The 16451-nt window shown below is 47.4% G+C and overlaps 1 protein-coding gene across 1 annotated transcript in view; it reads right to left on the bottom strand.

The window, feature by feature from the left end:
* Window positions 1–403: 403 nt before the first annotated feature.
* The window catches only part of LOC308052734 (alpha-2-macroglobulin-like), a gene marked incomplete at both ends in the record, with an annotated part of 38890 nt that continues 22842 nt past the window's right edge, over window positions 404–16451 (bottom strand). Inside the window, 17 exon segments of the mRNA XM_080363332.1 lie at window positions 404–429; window positions 2689–2730; window positions 3415–3517; window positions 3921–3995; window positions 4568–4658; window positions 5022–5149; window positions 5665–5883; window positions 6444–6667; window positions 7621–7786; window positions 9969–10043; window positions 10334–10490; window positions 11024–11108; window positions 12014–12190; window positions 12308–12391; window positions 12960–13011; window positions 15563–15684; window positions 16282–16408. Of these exon segments, the coding sequence (XP_080219458.1) occupies window positions 404–429; window positions 2689–2730; window positions 3415–3517; window positions 3921–3995; window positions 4568–4658; window positions 5022–5149; window positions 5665–5883; window positions 6444–6667; window positions 7621–7786; window positions 9969–10043; window positions 10334–10490; window positions 11024–11108; window positions 12014–12190; window positions 12308–12391; window positions 12960–13011; window positions 15563–15684; window positions 16282–16408 (1953 nt within the window).

Raw genomic sequence — 16451 nt, 5'->3', positions numbered from 1 at the left:
TCAATAAGTACCTGTACTTCACTATTGATTTGACAGGATCTCAGATAACAAGTTCAGGCTAGATAACACTAAGAGGGCTATGTTAAGAAAGGCTGCCCCTGACTTAAATCATTCTGTCCTATTTTGTTTTTTTCCCCTCACTAGTCAGCCTTACTGTCCTACACACAGACATGGCTGGATGGGATGCTCTTCAGCCTAAGAAGCTAGGGAGATTAATGCTGTGACTGGAGGCTAAGCAGGAAAAAACAGAATAGGAAATAAACTGTTCAGAAATCATTGGTGAGTACAGTTAGTTTATTTGTAATGTTAATTTCCCATTCCTTGCAGGCACTATTAATCTGTCATTCAATTGATGGTGGTGGTGGTAGCGAGGCACGTGGATTCCAGCAGCTGGGAGTATTCCTCATGCATTGTCCTGGTCTACTTCCTCTGCAAGGATGGAAGAAGAGGGAAGGGTAGAGGAGTGAGAGAGATATTCCAGTTCCCTCTCTTGGGCCGAGAGACAGAAAGAGCAAGATGTGGGTTTGGGAAGCCAGGTTATGTGTGAAACACATTGCAGAAGAGTGAGTTGCTATTTGACCAGGGTTGAGGATCATCCATAGCACTCAACACTCATGCCACCTTCAAAGCTATGTGAAGTTGAAATTCTTCACAGTGAGGGTAACAAAATACTGGAACAGGCTGCCCAGGGAGGTTGTGGAGTCTCCTCTACAGACATTCAAAACCTGCCTGGACACCTTCCTGTGTAATCTCATCTGCTCTGGCAGGGAGATTGGACTAGATGATCTTTCGAGGTCTCTTCCAATCCCTGACATTCTGTGATTCTGTGTGAAGTTGAGAGAGGGCTGAGACTCTTTCTGACCCACTGGGAGATAAGCAGAATAGGATTTGTCACAACTGGGGTGGAAACAGGAGGAGCACAGGGCAAACAGGCAGCAACGATGTTCACTGCAGCAATGAGGCATGTTCTCAAAATGTATTTATTTCTCTGCAGAGAGTGGAAGGCATCTGCCACATCAGTACTATTCAGAGCAGGGAAGGAAGCTTTCTGCTTTGCAACTGAGATCCACCTTTTAGTCAGTGCAGACCACCTTTGGACACCTAGACCAGTGGGTGGGCCTCTGCCTTTTAACAGACATGGGGAAGAGTAGCCCAAAATCTAAAGCCTCCCCACTAGTGTCAGACTGGATAACCAGACCACACCAATAGACCCTTTGGAAATGCTGTACTGTCCACTCAGAGTCTGTCTTAGGACTTATGCACCCTTTTTCCATGAAGGGAGGCTGTATGCCAGAACCAGCGGACACAGTTGTACCTACAGACACAACCCAGGTTAGCAAGCAGTATGGAGTAAAAGCATGGGAGCTCAGGCTCTTTTCCTGGACACCAGATAAGAATATAAAAAGGAAAAAAATTCACCATGTACCACCAGCAAGAGATAAAGCTTTTGCCTTCCCCAAGTCCAAATCACTTTTTCTCTGCTCTCAGATGACACAGTGAGGCCCAGTGAAAAACCACTTCCCAGGGTCTCAGTGCTTTCCAGAAGCCTCCATATTTCAAACACCTGAAACTGGGCAACTGATGGGAAGCCAGACCTGCTAGCCTTCGTATTGGAAGACTCCATATAGGAGAAGTATCCCTGGTCAGGGCCTTGCACAGAAGCTCCTACATTACCTGTGCTCCTAAGCCTCAAGGCCTTGTACTGCAGAGAACCCCTCTCTGTCCTACCAGCTCAGACTCCAAACCAAGACAGAGAGCTGGCTGCCTAGGGTCATGAGGAACATCTGCCTCCTGAGAGACCCCTGTTGGGCAACGGGAGCTGAGCAGGAAGCAGCTGTTGCTCCAGACAGTAGCTGCCAAAGGCAAACTTGCCATCTCTTGGGATCCAAGGAGAATGACATTGCTTAAAGGCATGCTGCAATGTGCCAGAATGACCACAGACTTTGCCACATAGAGTTGCTAAGCAGGCTAGGGTTCCATATTGGAGAACTGATCCCTCACACAGACAAGTGACGTGGCTGTGTGCACAAGTGAGGATCTACCACCATGGCAGTTTTCTGTCACCACAAAAGAGAGGAAAGCCCAAGCTCCTATAAGAGCCAAACACTTACCTTTTCAACAGCAAGGGAGGGATTCCTCCGTAATGAGGAGTCCCTACTGCAGGTATGGTTCTGTGCTCAGAGGAGGAAGCACAGGGCTAAGAGCAGCACTGCATTACAGCTTTAGTGAAAAGGTATGCCAGGAGGTTCTGGAGCACAGCATGAAATCATGGTAGGTCAAACCATGACATGGTGCTTTTATGGGTTATCTTTTGGTGGTCTTAATTGCTCCGTTGCTCTAGAAGGAGTGTGCTAGGTGGTTTGAGCCAAGTCCCCTCACAATGATCCCACAGCTACACCAGCTGGAGTTCTCAGGAAGGACCAGAGGATACCTCAAATCTTCATTCAAACCAGGAGAACTTAACTAAGGAAACCACTTTGAGAATTCAGAGATGATGGATTTTGAATGAGACAGTAACATTGTGCCTCTTGTGCTCTCAGTTTTGTATACAAAATCTGTGCCTGTGAGTTGGGCCAATTTCATCCAAATTACCCATTAAGAAGAAGGAGGCAAGCGCTGGCTGGAAGGCCAAAAATACAAGGAAGATATAGATAACCGTGAAGAAGGGAAGGGGTTTCAATACCCTACCTGTGGTGCAAGGAGCACTGTACTCCTGTGTGGCAAACTCATCTGGAAAACAGAAAGGAAAGGAGAGCAGGCTGTCAAGAGCCTCTCGGCACTCCTGGCAGAGGGACGGGTGCTAGGGAGTCACTTCTCCCAGGCCCCACACACGCTGCTGCCGCCACCCTCTCCTTCTCCCCAGAGATCTCAGCCGGGCGGGAGGGAGCCTCGGTCACGGCCTGTCCGGAGCCCAGCGCAGGGCAGAGCTGCTCCGCAGAGCAGCCCCGGCAGGTCTGCACCCCAGGGTGCCCTAGAGCTGCTCAGACACCTGCTGCCAGCACCCCGGGCCGGGGCCGGCTCTGTCGCTGCCGCCTGGCGCCGCAGCCGGGACGAGGAGCGGAGGGACCGCCTGGAAACGCGGGCGGGGCTGCGCTCTGGGACCGGCCTTGCACACGGGACCCCAGCGGCCACAGGCCTCCTGCGCTCTCTCCCTTAGGGGAGGGCGGCTGCGCAGCAGGTGCAGGCGTGAGGGGCAGCCCTGCAGGGATCTGCACACCGTCACCGCCGCCCGGACCTGCCTCTCGGTGTTCCGTGGGGCCCGCCCGGGCAGGAGCAGGAGGGCAGGGTGGTGGCGGCTCCAGCTCTCCGGGCGCCTCTGTGCTCAGAGAGCTCAGGCAGCGCGGCGGGCGAGGGCCCCGGCCGGGGCAGGTGCAGGTCCCGCCGCTCCCGGGCCAGCCCCAACCCCGCACTCACCTGTCTCGTAGTAGTCATAGACCTTCACCTGCGCCGGCTTCAGGCCCTGCACGGGGACGTCCCGCTCCACCGTGAAGGAGAAGCTGAGGGTCTCGCTGCCCAGCTGGGGAAGGGAAGCGGTGGAAGCTCAGGGGCGGCTCTGCACCACCCCGGGCTCCCCCGTGTCCCCCCACCGCTCCGGGCTCTGTCGCCCTCCGCTGCCAGCCCTGCCCGGGCCCTGGGGCTGCAGGAGCTGCAGGTCTGGCTGGGTGCGGGGGAAACCCTGGGGCCTTGCCCCACACTGGTGGAGGCTCTGGCTGCTGGGGAGGTCAGGGCCTGATGTGTGCGTGGGGCAGAGGGAAAGGCTGCTGGGGCTGAGATGGAGAGAAAATCAGTGGCAGTCAGGTTTATGTGTCATGTTTACAAGTCCAGAGATGCTTAGCATTGTTCTCTATCTCTGTACATGCTATTGCCAGTGTGCTACAGAATTCACTGTGTGCCCATGGCAATGCTGATTCAGTTCTTACCTGCTCTATGTACAGCAGAACATGGTTTGAGCTCACTTCTGTCCGCTGGATCTGGTGAAACCAGCTGTTTGAGAGCTGGGAAGAGGAGACATGGAAGAGTTTACTGATCTGAAGGGAAGTTAGTCAACCATCCTTCAACTCATCTGAGCTTCTTCCACCCCTAGAGCCTCAGCTGATGGATGGTGAGAAGTAAAGCACATGAGTAAAGTCCTTCCCAAGGGACTTAGCAAACAGTCTTGTGCGAAGCCATGCAGAGTACGTCTTCCCCAAGTTCCCACCATCTCATGCTCCTGCACCTCCTTGATACAAAAATAGAATGAGGGTACAGCATTGTCACAGCTGTTGTACATCTCCCAAGGCTCCTGAGTCCCTGAAATTAGACCTGATGGTCTCCTTTCAGCTCTTGGTCTCAGGGCTACTGCAAGCTACCACAAGTGTTTGAGGGGTGGGAAGAGAGTGCTGATGCTGGCATCCCTCATTCACTACTCCTCCACAGCTGAGGGGTGGAAGACCTGGAGAAAAACAGGGACAGGTCTAACAGCAGAGAAGACAACAGGGGAAGAATTAGATGCTCCTTTAAATAAGGAAATTGGTGCCCCTGATTAAGGACAGCTATAATCAAAGAAATGCTTTACACAGCATCCTACCTTCGTCACAGAGGATTTAATGGGTATGAATCCTGACAGCATCTTCACATCAACAATCACCATGTTGGAGACATTGCGCTCCCCGGTGTAACTAAGGAACCAAGTGACAAAGTTTCAGTGCACCTCAAATGGAGGCTGGCGCACTTCCACCTTTTCCATAATACTTGCCACCCCACCACATCCTGACAGTCCAGCACCTTCTCCAGCTATGCCATGGCCTCCTAGTCAGCTGTGCAGCCTCTCGGTAGCCCAGCCATGGGCTGCCCACACAGCTCCACGACAACAGGACATGTCCTTCCTCTACAGCCTTTCCTCCCAGCCCAGCTGTGTCCTGCCCACTTTTCCAGGGAGGCACTGCTCCTGCAGGGCTTCCACAGTGGCTCACCCTGGACAGCCAGACCTCCTCCAGCTCCCATGGCTTCTCAGGAAGGCTCAGACCCAAATGCAGACTCACCTGACATTTATACCTATGTCAAAGACCTTGTGAGCATTGGAGTCCACACATGTCTCTGGCATCCTGTACACGTGGAGCATGAAGGGTCCATCCTTCTGTGTGGGCTGCACGTTGTATCTCAGGCTTGTCTAGAGGAGAGAGTGTGTGTGTGTCTGCTCAGCACTTGAGAGAGACAATCCTCTCCTTGTCCAGCCTCCCCACTTCTCCCACTCTCCCAGCTCCTCCACACAGTGGATTCTTCCTTCCTCCCTCCCTCCCTTCCTTCCCTCCCCCCCCCCTTCCTCCCTCCTTCCTTCCTTCCTTCCTTCCTTCCTTCCTTCCTTCCTTCCTCCCTTTCTCCCTCCCTCCCTCCCTCCCATCCTTCCTTCCTTCCTTCCTTCCTTCCTCCCTCCCTTCCTCCCTTCCTTCCTTCCTTCCTTCCTTCCTTCTTTCCTTCCTTCCTCCCTCCCTCCGTCCCTCCCTCCCTCCCTCCCTCCCATTCTTTCTCCTCCACACACCTCTACTCTTCTTCTCCTATTCCCTCTCCCAGAGCCTTCCCTCCCACTCCTACCCTCTGTGCTGTCCCTTCTGCCCTCTCCTTAGCTCCTGCCTGGCAAAGGACTCCCCTCCTAGGGATGCCACCTGCTTCCCCCATCACCCTCACCTGCAGGTAGATGCATCCATCGCCAGAAACCTCCATGCTGTACTCCCCGGGCACCTGGGGCAGGGGCACACGCTGGAGCAGCAGCCGGTTTGTGGGATCCACTTGGAAGTCTTGCTGGAAGTCCCCTCCAGATCGCAGGGTCACTTTGGAAGCCGCTCCACTCTTGGCATAGGTGACAGCTCCATACAGGGACAAGGCTTGGAGGGCCACCACTGTGTCCTGGAAGAGACGGGTCCCGGCACCCAGGGGACAGACTTAGCCTTTCCACAGCCTGCCTTTTGCTGCCAGGAGACACCCGCCCCTCCATTCTTCACTTTCTCCAGTTTTAAGAACAAAGGACACAGGGAATGAGCAGCTTTTGCATCTTTCCATTCTCTTCCCGTGTCCTCTGCACAGCAGTTGCATGTTCCCTCAGCTCCCTGGTGTGCAGCTCTGAGCAGCCTCCACTCGCTCGCCACAGGGTGAAGCAGCAGCTTCAGATGCAGAAAGAAATTGCAGTGGGAGCCCTCTCCAATGACACAGTCCCTTGCGTCCCTACCGTGGTGCCCCACTGTAGTGTCAATCAAGCCAGGTCATTAAGCAAAATATCAGTATTTCCCAGAGGTGCATACCAGCCTCTTGCCTCTTGGGAACTTTGGAAACCATTGTATATACTACAGTGAGATACTGCAGTGCTGCAGTCCCTGCCCTGGCAAACATTACTGTGCTCCCACCTAGGTCTCTGACACTTCCCATCTTCTGGCATTGATGCGTGAGGTGGCAGGAGGGAAGCAGCTCACCTGGGTGGAGGAGAAGCCTCCATTGGGATTCTGCTGACCGGTGATCCACTTTGCAATAAGAGATGCGAACGACAGCTCCTCCTGGGAAGGTGTCGGCTGCGTGGTGAGGTGAGCAAGGAGTGCATAGGCTGTCATCTCCACTTCAGCAGAGGGAGCTCGGTAGCGTAAGTATGGGAGATGAACCTCTGGCTCTTTCCCTGGCCGCTGCCAATGAACAGACCCATCTTTATGGGAGCCAGGGAGCGTGTGGAGAGAAGACAACAACCATTTATTAGTAGTTATTGCAAGGGAGTTCTTGATCTGCTGCCGATCCAGCTGGGAGGCCAGAGCCCCCAGGATACATCTGTCACGTAGCATGAAATGGTAAGTGTCAGGTTTACACTAGCTGCATGTTTACAACTAAGCTGAGTCTGCTGAGGCTTTGTCCTCAGGACTGGATACCACTTTGTCCTAGACTCCAGATTGACACAGGTATTTATGGGCTTGGACACCTCGAGGTATGAGTGACCTGAGCAGGTCACCAGGGCACCAGGCTAGCACACCTTCCCTTTTGAAGCAGAGATACCAGAGTCAGGCAGTGACAAGCTCTGTGAGGCAAAATGACCCTACGACCGTCAGCAGGGCTGGGGATGCTTCCTCTCACAACCCTACTGCCCATCACTTGGGCAAAACCCACTGTCTGGCCCTACTTTACCAGAACACTTCCTGACTTTACTCAGGGGTTACACTGTAGCCTCTGAAATGACCTGCATGTTCATTTTCCTGCACATCTCATGCACCTTTTCTCTGACTGATCGTGCCTTGTGCTGTGCAAGGTCAGCTTTGTTTGATGTTGAGCATGTGTAGTCATAAACATTGCTAAGACCTCGCTAAGCAGTACCTGGTGTGGCAAGAGGAGTGGACCGAGGATGGACACGAGCACAGTCACCCTTTACTTCAGGACCAATGGTGATGGTGCCTGGTGCTACCTGATGAACTCCCTCAGGGCAGAGGAGTAGAGCTGGGCACTGAGAGTGAATTCTCAAAAACTCAACCTCTTTACACAAGGCTTTCCTCTCCCACCCCCTGTCCCTATCCACAGAAGCCATTTCCTAAAGCCATTGCCCCACCAATTTATCAAAGGAAGATATAAGGCCAGTGGGTTGGAAGAAAGAGATGTGCCACCAGGAGCACTCACCCTTTTTCACGGCTTCCTTTTCGAGTGAGCCGAGCAATGCCTTCCGTTTCTCCTCCTTGCCTGCCAGGGCGAAGGTGTATGCCATCAGTGCCTTGGTGTACACATGGTTTTCTTTTTCATCTGCTGCTGTTTCCAGGCAGAACAGGGCGTTACGCACCACTGAGTGCTGGGGAGGGAGAGAGTCTGAGCTGAAGCAAGCTGAGGTCACACTGAGGTCTGTCTTAGAACAACAGGGGCCAGATGGTACCTATGGACCCTTGACATCTTCCCTCTCTAGTCTGACAATGATTGTACCATTGTGTATCCCTTCCCATCCAGGTCCAATAGGACCTGGAATGAGTGGGAAGCCAAAAGCTGTTCCTTACCTTGTATCTGCTTTTCTTTAATAAATCTTGTGATTTTTTTTTCTCAGATTGATTTAAATACGTGAAGCAGGGCTCCAGTCCTCTGTCTTGAGAAGAATTACTGCCCTGGTTGCATCTCAGGGCAAGGGCAGTTCTCTGGTACACTTCCTGTCTGTAAACGTGCTCAATACTTGCTTTCCTCCTCTAGCTGTTGCCCTGAGACTGTTCTGTGCTTTCACCCTCTCCTTTTTGTTGTTTAGTTCCCCTTTTACAGGGCCTTCTGAAAAAAGTTCATTTTTCTGGAATTTGATAATGTAGCTTCTAGTTTGGAGGTAAGTTCTATCTCTGTACAAGAAAGAATGTATTTTTTTTTCTATTTTCTGGACATCAACAATGCATGTCTTTTTGAAGCCAGAATCTCAAGTATGGTTTAAGAGTGCAATCACTACAGCGAAGTGAAATGTAGCTACTTTACATAGCATTAAGTAGCAGATACTGTGACCTCGTGACCTTTTGGCAGACACATCACTATTCCTCATTTGTGATGGGAAAACTGCCATAAAACTGAAGCAATAAAATTGCAGGGGGGCATGCCATGGTCTGAAGCCTAATAGCACATTTACAGCTTAATCAATGGTCTAGAAGGAAAAGACTTATTTTTCAGTGGCTTTGTACTTTGCCTTCACTGGATGTCTATTAGAAGATTATTTTTTTGTGGTCATTTTTGGAGAAGCAATTTAGCTGCTTTTGAGAAAACTAATAATTAAACCAAAATTGGTTTGATCTATGCCTCACCTAAGGTTTCCTGTACCTATGTTTGTAGGGTCAGTGTTAGGGAGGAGTTGAGTCCAATGACAGAACACATGCTCAGGACAGTACTAATAAGTTTTTTTATGTGGGGTCTAATATGGCTTGTTTTACTTACAGGACCAATCTGTATGTTTTTCAATAGCAATAAATACCTAAGGGCTGTGCTATGCTCAGGAGTTCATGCAGCTTAACTTGAAATGCACCCATATCCCAATCAGATTCTGACAACCCCCTCCACATTCGGTGGTATTTCTAGACTCGGTCAGGGAGACAAAAACATCCTTATTATTCAATATAGTTATGCCTGAGAACTTGCCTTCTAAACACAACAGATACCAAAGAAAGAATACACTTCTGGTGGCATTCATGCCATTCCTGTCACCCTATTTACAAAATAATTCCTTCTGCTTGTTCTTAGTACACAGGGAAAAACTTTCAACACAAAATAGCCCCTCCTACATTTGGAGCAGAGGGATTGCAGCAGCCTCACAGCCATCCTGGCTCAGCAGTCCTTGTACTGCAATTCACGCCCCAATTTTACCTGCACTAGAAGCTTATCTCACTGGGAGGGGATCACAGACTGAGAGATCAGAATGACCAAACCCACATTGCTTTTAAATAGGGCTCAGGCTTTTCACAGACTACTGTTTATGGTATTCCATATAGGTATACCTTATTACCTATAGATATACCTTATTCCTCAAGCATTAGGATGGGGATTTCCCATAAAACAATTTAGATGAGGCAGAGAAAATGAGACTGGATCCCTGAGTGTGGCTCCTTTTTTTTTACAGGCCTGTGCTGTTGTTTCAACACAATAGGCCCATACAAATTGTTCAAAAGGAATGTACTATTCCAACAAGCAAAAGGAGATTTTTGTTTATGAAACCTATTTGGCTCATTTCAGATTTGATTATTATTTAACTGTTTATTCAAGCTGTACTGTTTTAATGAGACAAAAGTATGATTCTTCACAAAAGAGCTCAGAAGATTAAGTGAAATGTGCATATGGGAGACAGGATTGGACAGGGTAAGAAAATGGAGGCGAAGTGTTATTCCAGTCTAGGCTTGAATGGAAAGAGTGTTCAGACAGGATTTCTCCTTTCAAAAGGTAAAAGGACTTGATAATCTGGGGAGCCACTAGCAGGGCAGGTTAGTACCATTTGTGGCTCAGGTTGGGGTGCAGACACATACAGTTACAGGCAGAGGAATCTCCAGCAATGCAATAGTGATGTAGGCTGTCAGCGTGACCTCGTCATTCACTCCACCCTGCAGCAAACCACAAAAGTAGATGTTGATCCCACACAGCACCACTGGCTTCTCCCTGTGCTACATATCTACATCTTGCAGGGACAAATTCTTCCTAGCCTCTTTCTCATGGTAAGTCCTTCAGAAGAGGCTGTTGGCTTCTTCCTTGTTTCTGTGATAGCTCACATACACAACTACCCCTTGCTTCCCAACCCACAAGTGTTGAAATAGCTCTTTTCATCATGGAATGACTTATGGTCAAGTTCCAGCCAGATAAAGCCCATGTGGAGCCAACCAGGCAGCCACGTTACCTTCATGGCATTGTTCATGAGTGTCCCAGAACTGCGGAAACAGCCGTTCTCCTTCTGCTTTTGAGTGAGCCAGACCAAAGCATCCTGGATGTGCTTCTCATCTATGAAGATGTGAGGCCGGGCCTGGGCAAAGGACTTGAGGACAAAGGCTGTGAGCCTGAAAGTGACAGAAGGAACTGAGACATTCTGAGTAGCCCCTGTATCCACCAAAGGTTAGAGGGCCCATGTGGGCATCATTGTTCTGGAGGAAAGCAGTAGAGGCTACAAGACTTCATCACAGTGCGCTGGCTGGAAACTGTGAGCTAGCTTAGTGACTCGGTGACATAGGGACTGAGGCTAAATGTAGCCTGCCATTCAGAGCCCTGGGGGCTGCAGGTAGGTAGGCAGTGGCACTCTGGGGATTCATCAGCATCTTCTGCTAACAAGAACTAGCTAGGTCATTCTGCAGGTCACCCTCACTTGGGCTGAAGAAGGGTGCCAGAGGAGGTAAGTAGCTATCAGTGTAGCACTGCAAACCTAAAAGGCACCTCCTCTAGCATCTTTCCCTGTTTCATTATCCCATGTGGTTTTCCTGTCATGATTACAATTCATCTCTGTCTCCATTTCAACCTCCACAATGCACAAGAGAACACTGAAGAAAGGGAGAGCATGAAAAGCAGAAATGAAAAGCCAGCAGTACTGAAATCTTACCAGGTATTCCCAGCTTGCCCATAACGGGGCCCAAAGGTGCTATAAGAACCATCCCAGTGTTTGTACTTCAATTGCCTTTGGTACCCTAGAAATGGAGAGTGGAAGAATATTTTAGTTGCCACAGTACTTTTCAAGGAGCCATGCAAAGGATATGTAGCAGAGATGGGACAGAGTGTACCCCTTCTAATGACACAAGTGTGAGCTATACTGCTCAGTGTTACAATGGAGGTTCAGGCAAACCCATAGCTCTGAGTACCTCCATCCTTGTGCGCTTCATCTCTCCTAAAACACCTGGAAACTGGGTATCTGTGATCAATGTCACTCTCTGCCCTAGGCTTGATAAGGAGAGGTACATGTATCCCAGACTTGAGAGAAATCGGGAAATGGTTCCCAGAGGGGAACTCAATACAAAGGCGAGCCCCACACAGGATGGGGATGCAGAAAACAGGATGATTTTCCTTGGAGAATGTACAATTTTTATGTGAAATAACTGAGTAAAACCAGTCCCTTGTTAGTCAGCAGATACCCACCATGTCCATATGGTGTTATGTCTGCCAACATGTCCTAGCTAGTGTGTTAAAATTCTGGCCTAGTCAAAGGCGAAGTTATGCTTTCTAAATCTTAACCCTAAGGAGGGTTTGAGATCTACGTAAGGAGCTGCCATGATTAACAGTTACAATCTGATTTATGTATTGAGATTTAATGTATCCCTTTTCTTGTGGAGAGAACTGTTGAATTATTGCCAGTCCTGGACTTCTTCTATGTTCCTGTTTGGTTGCTGTCCTCTCTCACCCTGCACCTCCACATGAGAACAGGATTCTCTCTTATAGATATTGTACTATACATACCTGGCCTACCACAGTATCATTTTGCCTTCCAGAGAATGCACCAGACAGCCTCCCCCAGTCATACATACCAGTGGCTAATAGTGTCCTTATTCAGTTGCCAAGGGAAGGGATGAACAGAGAAGCAAAAGCTGTCCCAGCTCACCGCTCACTAAATATCCGATGGCCTTGGATTTGACCTCCTCACTCAGCTGCCCTGTCTTGTTCAGATAGTCCAGGACATAGATGTTGGGTGCAAACAGGACCATGTTCTGCTCTCCACAGCCGAATGGCATCTGGAGGAGCTGGTGCAGGTTCTGCATAGCAGTGCCCATGATGTCACCTGGGGAACGAGACAATTACCAGTGTAAATTAACACAGTTCAAGGCTTACCAGTAAATTAAGCACAGCCCAAAGAAACATGGCAGTGTTTAAAAATAGCACATGACACTTCACTTACCTAGCACTGAGAAACAAGCTCTGGCTGAGCCATCCACCACAGTCTCGGGGAGAACCAGCAAGATTGGCTCTGACACTGACTTTTCTGGGATAATAAACCAGATCAATTTGATTACAGATCCAGATATATCTACATGCATGGGTAGCAACTAAAAGAGTGAAACACCATCGCCTGCACAGGGGTTTCCTGCCTTCAAAAAATCTATTCCTCTGTAATTTTGTTGTGGAAACTTCCCTGCAATACCCTCCCTCACACACAGACTGACACAGACTTCTACATGACACTTTCCAGCCTATTTATCTGGCCAGTTCTGCTTTGGTGGACAGACTTGTCTTACTGCATGGTCTGGTTTGTGATTTCACACCCCTTGAATGAAAGATGCTAGAGATAACACTATTAAATCCCAGATATTCTCTCTCTACAAGGACCTGGCCAGCCTCAGTTCCTGAGAGATATACTTTTACAGCCTCAGCTCTTCTCCTTTAGGAAGAATTAGTTTCACTACCAGTTGAACATACATCTAGTTTGTTCAAATTCATCAGATCCCTACACCTTTCTTCTCAGAGTGAAGCATTCACCAGCCTTGTCTTCTCCCTTTGTCTTTAGTCTCTACCTCAGCAAAAAAAAGTCTTAGAAAGCAAAAGGCTCTTACCAGATTGACAGAGCACAGAGTTGTAGGTAGTTTCCACCTCAGTTCCTTCCGGCTTGGGGGAAAAAGGCAAGAAAAAAAGCAAAGAATGAGAAACAACAACAAAAAGGAAAAGGAAGAAATATTAAGAGGGAAACTAAATGGGACTCTAGGAAAATTAAATACTTATAAATTCTCCCGTTGTAATAAATTGATTGTACTGAAAATTTTTAGAAATCACTTACAAAGATTTTTCTCTGTGTGCTAAACTGAGGGTAATCGAGGACTATAACATATTGGCTAATTACAAGCATGAGATTTAATACATGTTATTTCCTTTCTTATTACTGAAAGAGGCCCTGCAGCTTTACAGTTATAATGCGGGTAACATGCAAGATGATGTTACTGACAGTGCTAATAGAGTCACAGAGCTCTGTCTTCCAAGGTGCTGCCCACCTTGACACAGTCTATCAGAGCTCTTCAGACTGTGATGATGGCTGAGTGCCTGGGACACTGGTAGGATATGTCTGCAAGAGCTTTGACAAGTGACAACCAGAGGCTTCCTATGGACCCATAGGTGAGACGTTACAACAGCCCAAATTAAAATACATGCCAGTCAACTGATGATTGTATCCCTCTTCTAGCCTAATTTTTGAAGTCAGAAAAGAAGCCCTGTTTTCTGTTGGGCTGATTGGAAGCATTTTGCATAAAATACAGTAATCCAATATTTACTAGATAACATATTTTGCCAGAGTTTATTTCAGTGAGATACCCACATTGTTTTTTTAAATCTCTAAATAGGAGAGTTCCCATTGCTTCATTACTGGGTCCCAACTATTGCCAGCTGATTTTTTTTCCAGCATGTAAACAATGGTATTACCTCCTCTTTCTCTCACAGTTGAAATACATTGTCTCTCATTCTTCAGTGTGAAAAGACAGAAAAAGATTAAAAGAGTAGGAAAAAAAAAATAAAAAGCTTTTTTGGATAAAATATGACAGAGCTAAATGCTTCTGTTTTGAAAAGGCACCTTCTTGTCTGTTTCAGTATGTCATTCTGAAATGCAACTAAATGACAAATCCATGGTTTTGTTTGATTTTGAACATTTCAACAGGAAATTAAAACATCCAAACTGTAACTGAGAGATTTTCCCTTCCAGCTGAGAAATTCCTGAGTGAAAAAGCATCCTGTTTCCCAGCTAGGTCTCAGCAAGGGTCAGTTTCCGGAGGGGCAGGAGGATGCCCCCGGGGCTCTGACACATTCCTGTCTCTCTCCCCGGGATGCACTGTCTGCTGCACGGGGTACTGACATCCATGTGTCTGAGACAATGCAGCTGCACCCCGAGCAAGTTACACTGTATCCACCCCTGCTAATTAATTGTTTAGCCTTAGATTCTAATCTCTGATTCTATCTAGTCAGGGTTTGCTGTAGATTAATTACCTCATTACACTAACAGGATAAAACCAGTAATCTCCGAGACACTCTGACACAAGTCATTTGCTTATTGTTATGTTCAATCCCTCGCCATCTGGGAGAAAAAAAAGACTTTGCAGTCCTGATCTTCCAGGATCTTCAAAGAAAAAAGTAAACACACTTTTTCCTGAAAGCATATCTGAAATTAGGAAGGTTTTCTGAAACATTAAACAGTTATTTGTGCCCTGATATACAAAATGCACTATACAATCAAATTCATTTGTAAATAAGTGAAATTAAAAAAAAATAAAATGCATAACAGGATTGTTGTTCCATCATTACATTCAGGTTAGCAAAACATTTTCTGAAGTTGTATATTACATGAATTCTAGTTCTGCCTTGCTGAAAATTGGAATGTCTGCAATGTAAGGAGGAGTTGCAATTTTATATATTCCTCCTGACTATAATTTTGTTAAATATGATTATTCCTTTCTGTTATGCATAAGACTGACAATATTATGATGTGATATTATATAGATTTCACTATACAACAAGCTAGTTTGCTATTAATATCACAGGGAGTCTTAAACTGTGGATTAATTTTATGACTGGCTATTTATCATGGGAAAAGCTGTGGTTTTACCATTGCAAAACACTACTTAAGAAAAAAAAATGTACAAAAGACTGCAAAAATAAAAAAAATAGTTCATACTGTTTTGAACATTCTTGAAAGTGTAACATAAGTAATTCAAAACAATGATGGTAGTTTTGTTTGGAAATATTTGTAGACTGTGGTGATAGCACCATATTCCAGAGTACTGGCCATGTGCTGGAGGAAGTTTTCTGGCAAGTCTTCCATTTGCAACCTACCCCTGTGATTTATTACAGGTAAAATTAAGGAGTTCTCTTTTATCTCCCAGATGATGTATCTGGGATAAATCTGTCATTATTGCGTGCCTTATTATGTCTGTCCCACAATGTAATGTAATACCCTGCTTTTACTATAAGATGGCAACATTTTGAGTTATGGGCTCTACTGGCCTGTGTGAGATTTATCAATGTTTCTTTTATAAATGCATGCAGAATAAGAGTCACACAAACCACAAGTGCTGCAATCATGACTAAACCACAAAACCTTTATCATACAGCAACTGTTGCCGTGGAGCATTAAATTATTATTCCTTTTCTGTGCCACCAAACTCAGCAGCCCACATACCTCCACCAGCAGCTGTCTGATGACCGTGTCCTTCCGCCCTTTCTCAGGGGTCTCCACGATGGCGTTCCCGCAGGGTTGCTGGTTCTGCAGGGCCTCAGTGCCCACAGAGAACTCCACCTGCCCTGTAGGAAACAAGGGTCAGCCAGCCCTGCTGGGCAGCGCCAGGGAAATGTGAGATTGTGATTGAGCTGGTTACTCTCTGGTGCATTACAGAGAAGCTTTTCCAAGAGGAGAACTAAACTTGAGACAGTATTTTGTCTTGATCCAGCTGCAGCCTTCCTTTGTGATGGCCATCCTAGCAGGTGCTAGTCCATCAGCAAGAAGAGTAGTGGAGGTGCAGGTCTTGTTAGCCAAACAGTCTTGTTCTGGAAGGCTTCACAAAAAGCAGTCTTTGATTGAGATATTTCAGACCCAGCCACATTGAGCTAAGACATTCTCAGCTCCACAACAGGACTGCCTGAGCACTTTACTTGCACAGAGAATTCGTGATTTCTGTTCAAATGTTAAGGAAACTATGGCCCATAACACTTAAATAGTTTGTTTAGGACCTGGAAACTACATCCCAGTGTAGTGTCTCAACTGCAGAACTGGACTTATCATTTCTGGCATGCATAAGGTCTTTCCAGACAGGTTTGGAGACAGCTAACTCCTCACACCAATGATCTGATGTCATCCACAGATATCTGATCCCAGTATTTTCCTGTTGTTTGACTTCTTACCTAGAGATCTTGGTGTTACTGCCCAAGCCACAGTTTTCCTTTCATTTATGCAGATGCAGTAGGATTCTTCTTGCTTCCCTACTGGCGTAGTCACAAAATGAGTGGATTCAGCCAGAGACACACTGACCTGTTGTTTGTACAGAGAGGTGTCATGAACATTGGAACTGCAG

Source organism: Nesoenas mayeri (assembly GCF_963082525.1).
Source record: "Nesoenas mayeri genome assembly, chromosome: 1".
Lineage (NCBI taxonomy): Eukaryota > Metazoa > Chordata > Aves > Columbiformes > Columbidae > Nesoenas > Nesoenas mayeri.
The sequence above is the reverse complement of the archived record's forward strand: the minus strand, read 5'-3'. Positions and strand labels throughout refer to the sequence as shown.